Genomic DNA, 15,365 nt, shown 5'->3' on the forward strand with positions numbered 1-15,365 from the left:
GCTCTCCAAAAGGGCACACTCTCTGGCTGTCCTCACCCCACTGCTATTCAAAACTACTGCCCAGGGCCGGAGGGAACTGGAATCCTGCATGAGTCCCTCCCAGTGAAAAGAGTTGCTGCCTCACTCAGCCTCAGTTTCCCTGCCTGGTGGTGACTCTTCTGGCCTCCATGTCCCTCTCTTAGCCTCCAGAACATGCAAGTGATAAGGGTGGGCATCACCTAGGGTATGACCAGAAGTGGACACGGTGCAGTTGTGGATGGGGCTGCCGTGGTCCTGCAGTCTGGCCATCACATGGATGGCTCCTCCAGCCACCAGCTCCTGTCCCTCCAGCCCATGTTGGAGGAAGTGAGTGCCACCTGGCAAGTGCAGTCTAGGTAGGTATAGGCCCCAGCACCTGCCATGCAGGCTGGAAACCTCTGCTTTGATCTCTACAGGATCTCCGTTGACCAGGCTGCCCCTCACCTCAGTACTCTCTTGCCTCAGCCTCCCAATGGCTGGTTTGACAGGAGTATGACACCATGCCTAGTGCTGTCACTTCTTTCTTTTTTAAATTTTTAAAATTACTTATTTTAGGGGTCCAGGGAGATAGCTCAGTAGAATAAGTAATTGCCTGGCAAACGCAAAGGCCTGAGTTCAATCCCTGGTTCCGCACAAAACAAAAAACAAAACAAACAAAAACCCTTATTGGTAAACAGTCTCACTACGCAGCTTAGACTTGTAATAATTGTCCTGTCTCAGCCTCTCCAGTGCTGGGATTACAGGCATGTGCCACCACGCTCGGTTTTGGAGGCTGGTTCATGTGGGGCTAGCATGGCATTTGGTACCAGGGATTGAACCCAGCTCCTGGCTGTGCTTGCCAGGAAGGTGCTTAGATAGCTGAGCTACCTCCCCACTCCATTGTCACTTCTTTATGTCCAACACAGTCTTTGTCCCTGTAGCTTTTTCTGTTTCTGTTTATCTGTTTGTCTCTTCTTATCTATCTCTTCTCTATTTTGTCTTTTTTTAAAAAATGTATTTAATACAGAGTGTACAAGGTGTCACTATATAGATCAGATTCGTAGTGATTCTCCTATTTTCAGCCTCCCAAGCTCTGGGATTACAGGTGCGCACCACCATGCCTAGTCTAAATCTCATTGTCAGCGTGCGGGGGGGCGGGGGGGAACACGGACGGGAGTGGAGACACCGCACGAGGGGGATCGAACCCCTGCAGCTGCGCTGTGCTTAAGCAGGCGCTTTAGTCCGCTGAGCTATTTGGCCGGCCTTTTTTTCTTTTTCTTTTTTTCTTTTTTTTTGAGACAGGGTTTCACTCCCAGTGATCCTCCTGCCTCAGTCTCCCGAGTGCTAGGCAACGCATGCACCACCATGCCCAGCATTGTCTCTTCTTTGTTCTCTTTTTTTTTTTAATTTTATTTATGTGTGTGTGTGTGTGGACTGCTCAGCCCACCAGGGGTCGGGGCTGGCTGGCATGTAGTGCTGGGGGATTGAACCGCGGTCCCTGTGCTTTGCTAAACTTGTTCTAAGTAGGTGCTTTAGACCACTGAGCCATCTCACCTGCCCTCTTCTTTGTTCTCTTCCTTCTGTCTTTGGTCTTTGTGTTTCTATCTCTCTCATCTCTGTTCCTCTTTATGTCTTTCTGGTCTCTGTCTCTTGGGGCTCTGACTCTCTCCTTCCTGCTGACCCCGCTCCCGTCTCCACAACCCAGGCGCGCGAGCTCGCTTCATGCGTAGCTCTCAGCCCAAGAAACAAACAAACGTGCGGAGCGGACGACTGTCACTTGGATCCCCACGATGGCCCCGCCTTCTGTCCTCCCTTGCAACCCTATTGGCCTGCCATGGCCCACCCCCGCGCTCTGGCCACGCCCCATGACTCCCAATTGGCTGCGCCCTCTCCCTAGGCGCCCCGCCCCTACCACACAGGACCTGGCTGCAGACGCGGGAGCCAAGAGCTCGCGGCTAGCCAAACGGGCCATGCGCAGCCGCCTCTGGCTGGGTCTGGCCTGGCTGCTGCTGGCTAGAGCGCCCGGCGCCTCGAGGGCTCCAAGCACACCGCGCAGATCACGCAGCTACCCACACCTGGAGGGCGATGTGCGCTGGCGGCGCCTCTTCTCCTCCACCCACTTCTTCCTGCGTGTGGACCCCAGCGGCCGCGTGCAGGGGACCCGCTGGCGTGATGGCCAAGACAGTGAGTGTGGCAGGGCAGGGACGCACGAGGCAGGTGACAGCAGCAAGGGCAGCGATGATTTTTGTCATCCCGCCCTGTTAGATGGGTGCAGCATCCATGGGAGAGGGTGGGTAGTCAGGCCGTGGCCCCACTGCAGAGAAGGGGCTGTAAGTGAGGTCACTCAGCCCCGTGGTAAACAGGCTGTCTGAAGCACAGCAAGCCCAGCAGGTCCAGAGATGGGCACCAATGAGGAGCGGGGGCACACCTGCTGTACAGGCACTCTGGGAGCTTGAGGCAGGAAGATGTAAGCTTGAGTCTACCTGAGTAAGGTAGCAACTTAGTAAGACCTTGTCTCACAAAGTAAAATGGAGCTGAGGATGTCACTCTGTCAAGGTCCTAGGTTTATTCCATCCCTAGCACTGTAAAAAGAAGGATGGGCTTTGAACTCTGGCCTTTCTGAAATAAAGCCAGGCCCTGGTTTCTTTTCAGACCCCATCCCAAGCTGGGAGCTGAGGAAAGACGCTCAGGGTCTCTCCAGGGGTCCATGAAGCTAGGTCTCAGTCGTTTTCTGCTGCTTCTACTGGGCCCTGCCCAGAAGCGTAGGCCTTCGATGTTTGTGATGTGCTGTGGCAAGAAGAGGCCAGGCCACAGAGGAGGCAGCTGGGTACCTGGGCACCAGGGCCAGCAGGAGCTGGGCAGGGGGCACGCTCAGGGCGAGCAGCTTGAATCACCATACACAGGCCGATAATCACCCTGCCCCTCCCAAGCCTTTCATCTGGGGCCCCAAGGTCCTCAATTAGGGTGCACACGACCAGGGCAGTGACAGGGGACTGGCTGGGCAGGTCCAGCAGTGGTGGCATGGCCAGGCGGGGTGGCCTCAGGGTGGGGGAGAGGCCTGGCTGTGCCAGGTCACCTGGGATGGTCACTATTTTAAGCCTTGATTTCCCCATCTGGACAGGGGCTGGGGTGATAGATGACAGACAGTTCTGTGGGTGGAGTTTGGGGCTCCCTTTAAGTAACCCAGTGGTTATTTATTGACTATTTTTTGTGCACTGTGCTGGGCACAGGATGAAGTGGTGACTGAGATGGCCTCCCTAATGGGGCTCCTGATGCAGAGGGGAGTAAGGTCCTCATTTCAGAGAGGCCATGTGGGATACAAAGAAAGAGCAGGCTGGGAGATGGCAGATGCAAAGGTCCTGGGGTGACTATGACCAGCATGACCTGGGGGGCAATGTGGACCATGTCTGGCTGCCCCACAGGGCCTTAGTTGTCCAGGTCCAGAGTGAGGATCAAAGGGCAGGGACTGGGGTCCAGACAAGGCACCAGTGCCCTTGGCAGCTAAGTGCTGGGTGGCTCCTCCCTGATCCCACTCTGCTGAACTGTGAGCTGTCCCTGGTCCCTAGAAGACATTCCCTTGGCAAGTTTTTCTTACCTGACATTGGTTTGCATGGCACAGGTATGGGGGTACAGGACACCCACCTCACTAATGGTACCTGCCATCACCATTCATCCCCTAGGAGCTCAGGGGCACCTATCGTCATTCGTGAGGGTCCCCACACAACTTGTGGTACACAGCAGGTGCTTGCAAAATGGGGTGCCATGAGAGGAAGGGAGCCCAGTGGTGGCTTGCCTGACCCAGCCCTTCCATGCAGGCGTGGTTGAGATCCGCTCGGTCCGTGTGGGTGCTGTGGCCATCAAAGCTGTGCACTCAGGCTTCTACGTGGCCATGAACCGCAAGGGCCGCTTGTATGGGTCGGTGAGTACCAACCATAGCAGTGGACACAGCAGGCTGGGGGGAAAGGGCGTGGTGGGCAGGGCATTGCACCTCTGCTCATGCCCTGCCCCGCAGCGGGCCTACTCTGTGGACTGCAGGTTCCGGGAGCGCATCGAGGAGAACGGATACAACACCTATGCCTCACTGCACTGGCGCCACCGAGGCCGGCCCATGTTCCTGGCGCTGGATGGGCGCGGGGCCCCCCGGCGAGGCAGCCGCACGTGGCGGCACCAGCTGTCCACCCACTTCCTCCCTGTGCTGGTCTCCTGAGGGTCACACTGTATGGAAGTCCCGAGGTCTCCCAAGTCGGGCAATGAGTGAAGGGCCACCTGTTCTTCCACTCATTCCCTTCTTAAACTTTAATATGTCCTTACTGTGTGCCAGACAGTAGCAAAACAAAGAGGTCCCCCACAGCAAGGCCTGGCCTTGGGGGAACACCCTCTGGGGGAGGCCAGAAGCCAGCCACAGGGTGACTAGGAGGAGGGACTGAAGGCCAAGGCCAGCCGCAAGTCTGGAAGGACTCCCATGGCTACAGCTTGGAGGCAGGGACACACCAGTTGGAGTGTGCTAGGGACAAGGTGTCCAGGAGGAGGGTATGCAAGCTGCCAAGGGCAGAGGACATAGGGCCCAGAAACAGTGAGACAGTGATGGAGGCTGCACCCACGCAAGTCCACAGCCACATCCCAGAGCCTGAGGACACCTCACATGGACAGAGACTACAGATGGGATCACATGATGGATCCGAAGAGGGAGTCATCCTGACCATCCTGGGACCAATGTCTCCCAGAGGGCACAGGAGGGGGAAGAGGCTGCAGATGCAGTGCTACTGGCTCTGCAGAGAGGAGGAGCTGCGAGCCAAGGGCTGCAGGCTGGGATGGGAGCACCAGAAGGAACAGTCCTGGGAGGCTGTCAGCTCCTGCCCGGGACAGACAGGTAATAAACATTACAAACCATCCAGTGTGCAGTCACTTGTTGCTCCACAAGGACACAAAGGCCTGAAGGCCTTGGGATGTGCAGACCTCGGAGCCTCCTAGCTTTTGGGTAGGCAGTCCAAAAAGGCTGGCTGAGGGGCTCTGTGCCAGCACCCTGGGCAGGCCTGGACCTCAGAATCCCACACCGAGGCAGTGTTCCCTCTGTTAACCAGCTCTCCACATCTAGAGGTCATCTCTGGCTCTTACCAAGAATGACCCTCCTGGCTGGCTCCAGTATCCCACACGGTTGGCTGGTAGTTTTAAGCAGCGATAATGCACAAAAATCAAACCTCGTCTTCCCCAAACTGCAACTTGAAGCCCCCATTTTCCACAAGGAATGAGGCCCAGCTGTGACTATGCTTGGTAGTTTTGTAGCAGTTTCACTGGCTGCTGGCACACAACAGCATCAGCCTGGCGCTGGACACACACATCAAGAAGTTGATGTCCCAAAAATGAGAACCCAGGACAGTCACCCAGTTGGTGCCTTTGACCTGTCAAGCACTGCTTCGATCACAGGTTGTGGGTTTAGTGTGTGTCCATCAATGGAGTGTCCACCACAGTCAGCAGAGTCCCAGCTAGCTGCTATGACCTGTTGGGATGTCTGACAGGCCTATCTGCTGCGGCCAGGATGAGTGTGGTCCAGGAGGTGTCCACCTCTGCACGTCAGCATGGACACTGTGAGGCCTGTCATGGCGCAGACCCCACTGAAGAAAGAACAGGGGCACTAGGGTGTGGCTGGTCTACTTATCAGGTGGACATGGTGGGGCTCAACCATCCATCCTTCCATGTCATCTCGACCTGGAGCTACAAGGACTCTGAAAATTGATACCACCAGTGCCACCCCTGGTGCCCAAGCTTCAGCCAGAAGCAAGTTCCCCAACCAGCCAGCTTCACCCCCTGCTGGCCCCACAGGCAAACAGTGCGGTGGACACAATCTACCTACGTGATGGCCTGACACTGCTACCTGGTGACACTTTGATGGCCTGTTTTTTTTTTTTGGTGGAACTGGGGATTGAACTCAGATCCTTGCACTTGCCAGGCAAGCACTTATTCTACTGAGCTGTCTCCCTGGCCCCTTGATGGCCTGTTTGTCCCTGTCTTCCCTTCATGGTAGTGCAAATCCCCCAACAGGTGACACCAAGACCCAGCCAGCCACACTGGGGCTGAAGGAACACACCAAACCACCGGCTCCTCGAGTAGGTGTATTTTAAATAGCTTTCAAGATACACATATTTCTCCTTTTAGAAAACGTCTGTGGAGCAGTTTTGTTCCTGGTTCTGCTGGTCACCCTGTGGTCCTGAGCCGGCGCAGGCTGTGGATTGCAGACAGGCCCTGGGCCAGTCCTGGTGAGCAGCTCCACCCGGCCTCCACAGATCATGCGCGGCCGCATGTGAGCCAAAACGTCCATTTATTTCAAAGCAGTAATAATTTAAAATCATAAAAACCATTCTGCCGTGAACACCTGGAGGGTGAGGTTAGAGACAAGACAGGAGCCAGGCCCTCGTGCGAGCAGCAGCGCCTGTCCCTCAGGCACGGCCCAGCTCTGGTCCCTGGAGGGCCGGTCCCCTCGGCGCAGCCTGGCTGCTGTGTGCTGTAGCAACAACGGGAAGCGCTGAGTGTCACTGTGGCCCACGGCTCAGGAGTTGCTCGTGGCGTTCTCGTTGCTGGGGGAGCTGGAGGAGGAGGAGGACGATGACGACGAGAAGCTCACACCACTCAGGCCGGGGGGGTTCGTGGCTGTGTTCTGTCCCGTGAGGCTCTTACGGCAGACAGGGCAGCTGTCATGCTTTGTGGGAACAAGACCAAAGACAGGAAGATCAGGCTTTTTGCCCGAAGCCTACACGCAAGCTCAATCAAGACACAGCACAGTCAGGTGGGCCCTGGCCTGGGAGGAGGTGGGTACGGTCTGTGGCCTGCTCACCTGCTCTAGCCAGGGTACAATGCAACCATCGTGGAACAGGTGGTTGCATGGCAGCTGCCGCACACTCTCGCCCAGCGCATAGTCGTCCTTACATACGGGGCACTCGAGTCCAGAGCCTGTGGGAAGTGGGATGAGGCAGGGAGGGCCCCAGGCCCCTAGGGACCTGGTATGGCCATCCCAATCTTGCATATAAGATCCTTGACAGACCAGCCATACCTACGTGCTCCTCAGTGACAGGGATGGTGGGCAGGGCCTGGATCTTCTCCTTGTCTGCAGGCGGGGGGCCCGTGTTCTCAAACTGGTTGAGGAGCTGAAAGACAAGAGGACAGTGCCGGGAGCTCCTCGGGGACGGGGGCGAGGCTCGCTCCTGAGGGGCGTGGGCCGCCTTTCGCGGCCGGTGGCTGCAGGACCTGCAAAAGCACCGAGGCTACATTTGTCCTGGCTGCCAGGAGGTCTCCAGGCCCAGAGAGGCCCCACCGACATCCTACCACCCTTCCCCACTGGTTGCCCCACCCCCAGGCACATGGGTCTAAGGGTCCCACTTTGGGAGAGGTAGGGGCTCAGGGCCCAGGCAAGAGGATGCTTAGCAAGCTGGGTAGCTTTGTAACACTCCAGGAGACATCAGAAACAGGCAGGAGGCAAGGCAGGGCCAGGGCTGTGGGACTCTGGGTTAGGGGTTACCTGCGTGATGATGGCATCCAGGCCGTTGGCCCCCCAGGCATAGTCCATCGGGTTTGAGTGCAAGACACCCCTGGGGGCGAGAGGCTGGGTCAGGAGGCTGAGGGTGGTAGGGGCGGGACGCCCCACCCTCTACTCACCAGGGGCCCAGGCCCAAGTTGGGGATGGTGGCTGGGGTGATGATGCCATTGACCAGCTGCTGGATGATCCTGGAAGAGAGTGAGCGGCAGGCCTGTCATGACCCGAACCAGCATAGCCAGCCAGCCTGGACGCTGACAGTGGCTGGTACCAGCTCTCAGGTGAGCCGTGTGGGATGTTTTTAAGACAGGGTTACTCTATGTCATCCAAGCCAGCCTTGAACTCATTATGTAGCCCTAGCTGGCCTCAAACTCATGGTGATTCTCCTGCCTCAGCCTCCCAGATGCTGGGATCACAGATGTGTACCACCAAGCCTTCCCTTCTTTCAAAGGGAAGACATAAAGATAAGGCAGAAACCAGCAGTGTCCCTCAGATCCAGTTCTGCCAAGGTTCGGACACGCGTGGGAGCCAGCTGTGCTTAGGGCTGTTTCCCTCGGGCCCAGAACATGCCTCACTTGGGGTGGGGTGAAAAGATGGGGTCCTCCCCTGGGGTAGAGGGGTGGAGCATGTGTCCACCTCCTAGCCACTGAGTGGGCCCTCTCCAGTCACCCCAGCCCCTCACCCTTCCAGCGTGGGGACACCCTCGTGCCGGCCGGTAGCCCGCCTGGCGGTAAGGCGGGCGCGGGGCTGCCGGGTGCCATGCCGGTGCCGAGACTGATGCTCTCTCTCCCGCCGGCCCTCAGGGTCCCTGCTGTCGTCAGCCTGCGCCCCAGGAGGGAAGGTGGGGATCTCAAAGCTGTCATCAAAGATGCCGAAAGCGAACTGTCCATAGCCCTGGGGCAGCGTGAACAGATGCTGGTCCACATTCTAAGGAGAGGGGGCACAGGGGGCATGCCTTGAGGTTGTGAGGTCTTTGGGGCACCGTGGGCACAAAGGTGAGGCCAGGCCAGGTAGGGTGCCAGACAGAGTCCCCCTGCACACCACCTCCACCTCCCAAGTCTGCTGTTCCAGGGCAAGGACTGTCCCTGAGATGGTTGGACAAAGTTTACCAAAGCTCACTGAGAAGGCAGAGCCCAGGCAGATGTCAGACAGGGCCCACCAGGCCAAGGCACTGGGGATCACCGGGGCTCTGACTCACCTCAAAGGGCTGCCGGCTCTGGTCAGTGGGGGCTGTGGATGGGGCGGAGCTGTTCTCTGTGTTCCTGCAGACACAGCACCTATCAGCAATGCCAGGCACCTCCCCACTAGGCACAGAGCTGCCCCACATCCACTCCTGTTCCCCTTGGTGGGAAAAGAGGAACTATGTAGATAGTGGTACTTCTCACCTTCCTTTGCCTCAAGAGGTGGCAAATCCCAGGGTGACTCAGACGGACCCAAATACTGACCATCAGAGGCCTTATACCAGCTCTGCTGTCATACCCAGCCCTCCCTCAAGGCAAGGATGCTGACAGGCTGGGAGAGGTGAATAGCCCTGAGGCCACACCCCCGCTCCAGCCTTCCTGCTGCTGACTCCAGCCCTGCCACTTCTCTAGACTCCAGACTACGGGGCAGCTACCTGGTCTCTTCTGGAAGCTCCTCGATGAAGCCCGACTCACATCTTGGACAGATATAATCCTGTGGGAAGAGCCAGGCAGAGTCAGCTTATGGTCCATTGCATCCTGCTCTCTGCCAGGGTACCAGCCAGCCAGCAGTACCTGAGGGCTGCTCCCTGTGACAAGGTCTGGGACACAAGCACTGCTGGCCACACACGGCAAGGCAGTAACAGTAGTGTCCTCATACCCAGCAGTTCCAGGTGAGGCCATCTCCTCCAACAGGTCTCCCCACCACAGGAGACTGTACTCCATGTGGTTTCCACTGGGACACAAGGCCTCAGTGCACCCACAGCACCCTGGGGGCTCCAGAGTCCCATTGGTGACCCTCAGCCAGCAACTAGGTGAATTGAAGCCAGAGCACTGAAGAGTACAAGCCACACACATACCAAGAGGGCCCTGCTAGCATATGTGGGTGGTGCTTAGGCACTGTCCTAGGGTCACTTCTGGGGCACATGCGCACCAGGCAGAGGTCAGGGAATGGTTTCAAAGGCTGAGGAGGCCAGAATGTACCCTGAGCTCTGGGGATGTTGACTCTGCCTGACCCTGACAGCCAACAGGCTGCTTGCAGCATGTATCCACCTGCCCTATGCCTGCCACCAATGAGAGGTGTGCGGAAGGACAGTGGAGGTCTCATCCAAGGGCAGCTGAATGTACAGGGCAGCCTATGGAGGACCCCTGGAGGCTGGCAAAGGCACACACAAGGTCCTGGGTGCCAGCTACCCCCAGCAGCAGCACCATCATTTAAAAATGCTACATCCAGAAGGACACTCCTCCAAAACCACACACAGCTGGGCAACAAGCATGCATTAAGTTCCCCAACACCACTAGTCACAGGGAGATGCTAGTGTGACTCAGATGACCTGGGATTGCTGCCAGGGCTAGGACGGCTTCCTGGGCTACTGGTTCCCCACACGGTATGGACCGGCTGCAGCCCTCTTCTAGGCACACCTACTCTGGCGAAGCTCCCAAGGGGCCCTACCCACTCAGGCTACTGACTGGAGGTTTGGCTTGACCTCTAGAAAGAAACCAGGCAGCTTCCTCCTCCTCCCAGTCAATGAGAGCCACTCAGCACTGTGGCCTATGCTACACTACCTGTGGGCAAAGAGATTCCCCACACTATCCTGTCTTCCCTGATGTGAGTGTCCCCAAGTGTCTACCAGCCCCCAATGCCTTCTCAGTCCACATGTGGCCCAGACCAGCTGTTTTCACCACTGAGGGACCTGGTCAGAGGCCACCTGCGTCTGTGTTCTGCACTACCTGGGCCCACTGGCTGCCTGCTTTCCTACCTCTGCCACACCAACTGTCACACTGTCTGTTGTCTCTGCTTGACTGTCCTCCCCCAGGTGTCTGCCTGCCCACCTCTCTACGGAACTCACATTGAGAGGTCACCCTGCAGCCCTGTTCCTCCTGATACCTGTCAAGGTGATGCCCCCAGCTGTGAGCTACGATTGTGACCAAAAGCCTGCCAAGTGCAGACCCAGGCAACCTCATCTTCCATGGGCACCCATATGCCACCCTTCACTTGGGGCCCTGGCACAGCAAACACTGAGGGCCAGACATGAGGGGAAATGAAGCCAAGAGCTGAGTAGCAGGTTGGCTTCAAATGATCACCTCATAATAGCAACCTTCACCTTGCTGTGCACTTACACCTGTGGCAAATGGCCCCCAAAACCCCTAGGAAGCCTTGACTTTGCAATTGGCCAGATGCATGCACTGCCTCCACACCACACATGTGTACCTATTGCCAGCCAGCAGAAGGACCGGAAAATGAATCCACGGCCCTATGTCTGAGGCTTGCTGGAGACCTGGGCCTGCACTCAGGACACTGGTGGGATGTACCCATCACACACTTGAAACCAGTGGGCACACTGGTTCAGGGGTGCCTGGCTCCTCCTTGCAGGTCCTTCTCAGGCTAGTGAGTACCGTGATGGGCTTGGGACCCTGATGTGCTGCTGCACAGGCGCCTCAGAGAGAGTGCTCTGGTCCCTGGGATGGCTTGCCCCTCCTCCCAGGCAGGTCTTGAAGCAGCAGTCGTGGGTGGGAGGAATTTGCCCATACCCACCCAAACACACATCCCATGGATCCCTGGGCATCTCTGATGCTCAATGCACCATTTGACCTTGCCCTCTGGGGCCTCTGCAGGGACAACTGTTGTGAAGAGGGGTAGGTAGTCACTGCCCTAACATCCAGTGTGACACAGGACACACCAGGTGGGCAGTGGCCTGACAGCTGATGGAGGCACCTAGGGAGGAGTGAGGGGGGGCCTCCAAAGCCAGACAGAGCTTAGTGACAATGACAATAGCTGCCCACACTGCCCAGTGGCTCACCACTTGCTGCCTCTCTCTGCTCACTGTGGTCCAGATACTCACTGCCCCATCTGCACTCACACACGTCTCTGGGAGGGAAGGCAGGTCTGTCATGGGAACCGACAGCTATCATTCTTTGCAGGAGCTGGGGTGAGGGAACCCCCACTGAACCTGCTGCATCTGGAACAGGGCCCTCATGGCACATACCTGCTCTAAGTCCTACAACCACCTCTCATGGAATGCAGGCAGCATCCATGGGCCACATGAATCCAGTACACATGCACTACAGGGTCCCTCCACTCACCCTTGGAAGCTAGCCCATAGGACCCCCATGCCCACACCCCACATCAGTACACCCTAGGACACAGCAGGTCTAGGCCCACATACCTGACCCAAGTGTGGCTGCCACTCCAGCAGGCCTGTCTGGTTTTAGCTCCCACCCCAACCCAGCTGAGCCAACCTTCTGGGGACACCCAGATACTCCGCCATTGCCTCTCACAGGCCCAGGCCCAGCCTAAGTCCGACTTCTGCCAGTCCCAACTGTGCACACAGCTCCTGCTGAGAACATCATAACAGGCAAGTCACAGGATGGACACCTACAGCAGGCAGGGGCTGGCAACCCCTAGACCCCAGGGTGGTCCTGAGAAGCCCTGGGGGCTAGTTTTTGGTCCTTGGCAGCCCAGCCTGAGAATGCACCACTGCAACCGCAGCCAGTTCCTGTCAAGGCCAGCAGCTGGCGTTTCATAAAAAGCAGCATCACAGCAACCACAGTGTGGGCAAGGCCCCTCTGCAAGGTGCCAGTGGCAATGGGACTTTCCCAGACCACGAGCAGCCCTCGCAGCCCTCGTAGCAGCTCTGACACACAGCTGCGGCCTACTGCCAGCTCAGCCCTGCTCCACCTCCCCAGCAGTGCCCCCATCCCCTCCCCACCAACCCATGCTCTTAAATCTACCAACGTTTCTCATTAAACATTTGTCACTCCCTGCCTAGCCTGTAACCCCTGTAAGGGCAAAGGCCATGCTGGATTGCTGTGACCAGAGGAAGGTCCTCACAGGCTCAGGCACCATTTGTTCACACAGGTCTGGGTCCTTTCCATCCAAAGCTACAAGGCCAGGAGAGGCCACTCCACATGGGGACCGATCACAGTACTGGATCCACAAAAGAAACCAAGGTGCAGAGGGCCCAGGTCAGCTCTGTACACCCATCCTGCAGGGCCGTAACTAGGACGGTATACAGTACACCACCCTCTGCAGCTGCACTGCCAATCTTAGCTTCCAGAACCTACACCACATTCCCAGATTTTACTTCTCCCTCCTACTGGTCCCGGTCCTGTTCTTGCCAAGCCCAACTCCAACACTCTCCTTCTCTGCCCAGAGAACCAGAAAGGTTCCTCCTCTGAAAGCCCTCCTCCCAGGGAATACGACAGCTTCATTGGGAAGGAGTGCCAACGCTCAGAGCCCCAGCCTTTTCCCAACTGTGGGCTCCACATTATCTCCTCACTCCTCCAGCCTCACTGGGGGTGGCAGGGGGGGTGAACATCAGGACCACGTGCTGCCTGAAGCCACCTGCCGTTTTCCCACCCCACCCGAAAATCAGAGATGGGTTGGACTAAATGGCCACTTTCCCAGCTAACCTGAGGAACAGGGGCTGAAACTGCAGATGGCCAGACCCACTTCAGACCTACTGAGAATCCAGGGACAGAAGACTGGAACAGTGCCTTCTGGAAGCACACATCCCCACCAACCCCCACCAGGTGACTGCACGCCAGCCGAAAAAACACTACCTAAAAGGAAAAGGAAGCACCCTAGGGACCCACACGGGCCCCTGGGCCAGAAGGCAGCCTCTTGCCACATGGAGAGCAAGCACTGCAGCCAAGCCCCCAAGATACGATCCCTGGGCTTGCGTGCGCCCGGTCAGAGTAGGGTCTAACCACGAACACTTGCCACGCACAACTGTAGGACCCCGGTCTAGCGCCTGGAGCTGCGGACTTCATCTTGCGTTTCTGAATGCCAAGTATCGGTGGCGATGCCTCTGAGGACACAGTGGCGAAGCGCGCACCCGAAGCCCGAAGACACGCGTGGAGATCGTGCCCCGACGCTCCGTCGGGTTCGCCTGCCCACGGGCTCCCCGTCCTGGGTCCCGAAGCAATGCCCACGCTGACCTTCCCTGCGGTGCTTCCAACCCACCCGCCCAGCTCTCGGCCTCCTCAGCCTGTTTCCACGCCTGCAATGCAAAACTCGCTGCAGCAAGAGTTCACGCGAGCCTGTGGTTAACCAGACCGCCCGCCTCCTGTTCGGCCCCAAAGCCCCGCATCAGATCAGAGGCTCCGGCACACAGCGTCTCGGGCGCCTCACGAGAGGGGGGGACCCTGCGCCGGCGCCACCCGGCCTGTTTCCTCGTCGGCGCCCCTCACCCGGCCGCGGCCCGGCCAGGCCTGAGCGAAAAAGCCCCCCACCCGCCCGGGCCTCACCGGCAGGCGCGGCACGATCTCGACCGAGCAGCAGTGGCAGAAGTACCGTCCGGGCTGCGGAGACGCCTCGGCCATGGCCACCGCTGCCTCCGCGCCACCCGCCCCCCCCCCCGCGCGGCGCCAGCCGCCGGCCGTTTGCTGCTCCCTCGCCGGCCGACGCACCCGCGCACGCTCACGCATGGTACGCACATTCACGCACAGCACGCACAGCGTGGGATGGGAACGCGCGAACGGCGCGGACGGCGCGCTCCTCTGCCGGCAGTGTAGGCGACGGTGGCCGCTGAGGAACAAGTAAGCCGTGGCCGTCAAACTAGGGCCCGGGCAAAGGGCGGAGCTAAACTGGGGATGTAGAGAAAAAGGGCGAGGCTGAGTCTCCTTAGCAACTGGGATCTAGTGAGGGGTGGGGCCAGGCTTGGCAGAGGCAGAATAGGCCGAAGGGCGGGGCCAAGTCTCCTCGGCAATGGGGACCGGGCACGAGGGCGGAACCCAGGCTGTGGAGGAGGCCTGCGCTGGGCGGGGCCGAGTCTCCTTGGCAACCTTGATCCGATGCGGGGGCGGAGCCACTTGGAGGCCAAGGAGGGCCAAAAGGTGGGTCCTATGCGGGCCCCTCCTCTTTCTTCAAACCTGTGGAGGCCCTATCTTTCGCTCTACTTCCTCATCTGCCGGGCTCGCCCCCTCGCTGCGCTCTACTGTTCTCTCTTTCCTGGCATGCTCCAAGCTCAACACGCCCCTGCCGGATGCACCGTCCTCTAGATTCCCGAATAGCTTTCTTCCTCTCATCTTTTAATTCAGCTCTTTCCACCTGACTAAGAGACTTTTGTAGGGGCCGGGGAGATGGCTCAGTGGAATAAGTGCTTCCCTGGCAAGCGCAAAGGACTGAGTTCAATCCCCGGTTCCACCAAAAAAAAAAAAAAAAAAAAAAATTCCTGGGGCTGGAGAGATGGCTCAGTGGTCTAAAGCACCTACTTGAAACAAGCTTGGCAAAGCACAGGGACCGCGGTTCGATCCCCCAGCACCACATGCCAGCCAGCCCCGCCCCCTGATGGGCTGAGCTGGCCACACACACACACACACACACACACACACACAATAAATAAATGTAATAAATAAAAATAAATAAATAATTTTTTAAAAAAAGAGACTTTTGTGTTTTCTGGCTGGGCCTTTCACAATGCCTGGCGCAAACAGCGTCCCACAAACACCCGTACTATGAATTTAGGGGGGGCACACGTTCCCTCAGAATTTAACCTGCTGCCTGCGCCTCAGAGTGACCCTCGGGCTCAATCTGAGCTTTGCTCCCACAGTGCTCCTGGGGCTGACCGCCCAGCACCCCTGGGTGCAGAGGGAGCAGGAACCCAAATCTCTTCCTCCCAGAATTAAATACAAAGGTTTCTCAATTGCGAGGATCAACTCTG

General features: G+C 57.9%; 2 protein-coding genes across 3 annotated transcripts; one reads left to right on the forward strand and one right to left on the reverse strand.

Moving 5' to 3' along the window:
• The first annotated feature begins 1,967 nt into the window (after positions 1-1,967).
• On the forward strand, positions 1,968-4,809 carry Fgf22 (fibroblast growth factor 22). Of its 2 annotated transcripts, none has more exons than XM_004632648.2 (3): positions 1,968-2,181; positions 3,813-3,916; positions 4,010-4,809. In XM_004632648.2, exons 1-3 carry the CDS (start codon positions 1,968-1,970, stop codon positions 4,202-4,204), a joined length of 513 nt encoding a protein of 170 aa, XP_004632705.1. In that variant the 3' UTR covers positions 4,205-4,809. The 2 variants fall into 2 exon arrangements, with proteins under 2 accessions (XP_004632705.1, XP_023572683.1); XM_023716915.1 differs by having other exon boundaries at positions 4,033-4,809.
• A 1,285-nt stretch (positions 4,810-6,094) lies between these two features.
• Positions 6,095-14,151, reverse strand: Rnf126 (ring finger protein 126). Its single transcript, XM_004632649.2, has 9 exons — positions 13,951-14,151; positions 9,138-9,196; positions 8,721-8,784; positions 8,205-8,449; positions 7,645-7,713; positions 7,508-7,577; positions 7,043-7,136; positions 6,827-6,942; positions 6,095-6,691 (listed from the first exon to the last, which is right to left on the reverse strand). Exons 1-9 carry the CDS (start codon positions 14,128-14,130, stop codon positions 6,542-6,544), a joined length of 1,047 nt encoding a protein of 348 aa, XP_004632706.1. The 5' UTR covers positions 14,131-14,151; the 3' UTR covers positions 6,095-6,541.
• Between the last annotated feature and the right edge of the window lie 1,214 nt (positions 14,152-15,365).

This window comes from Octodon degus, unplaced genomic scaffold, assembly GCF_000260255.1.
Source record: "Octodon degus isolate 3935 unplaced genomic scaffold, OctDeg1.0 scaffold00050, whole genome shotgun sequence".
Classification (NCBI taxonomy): domain Eukaryota; kingdom Metazoa; phylum Chordata; class Mammalia; order Rodentia; family Octodontidae; genus Octodon; species Octodon degus.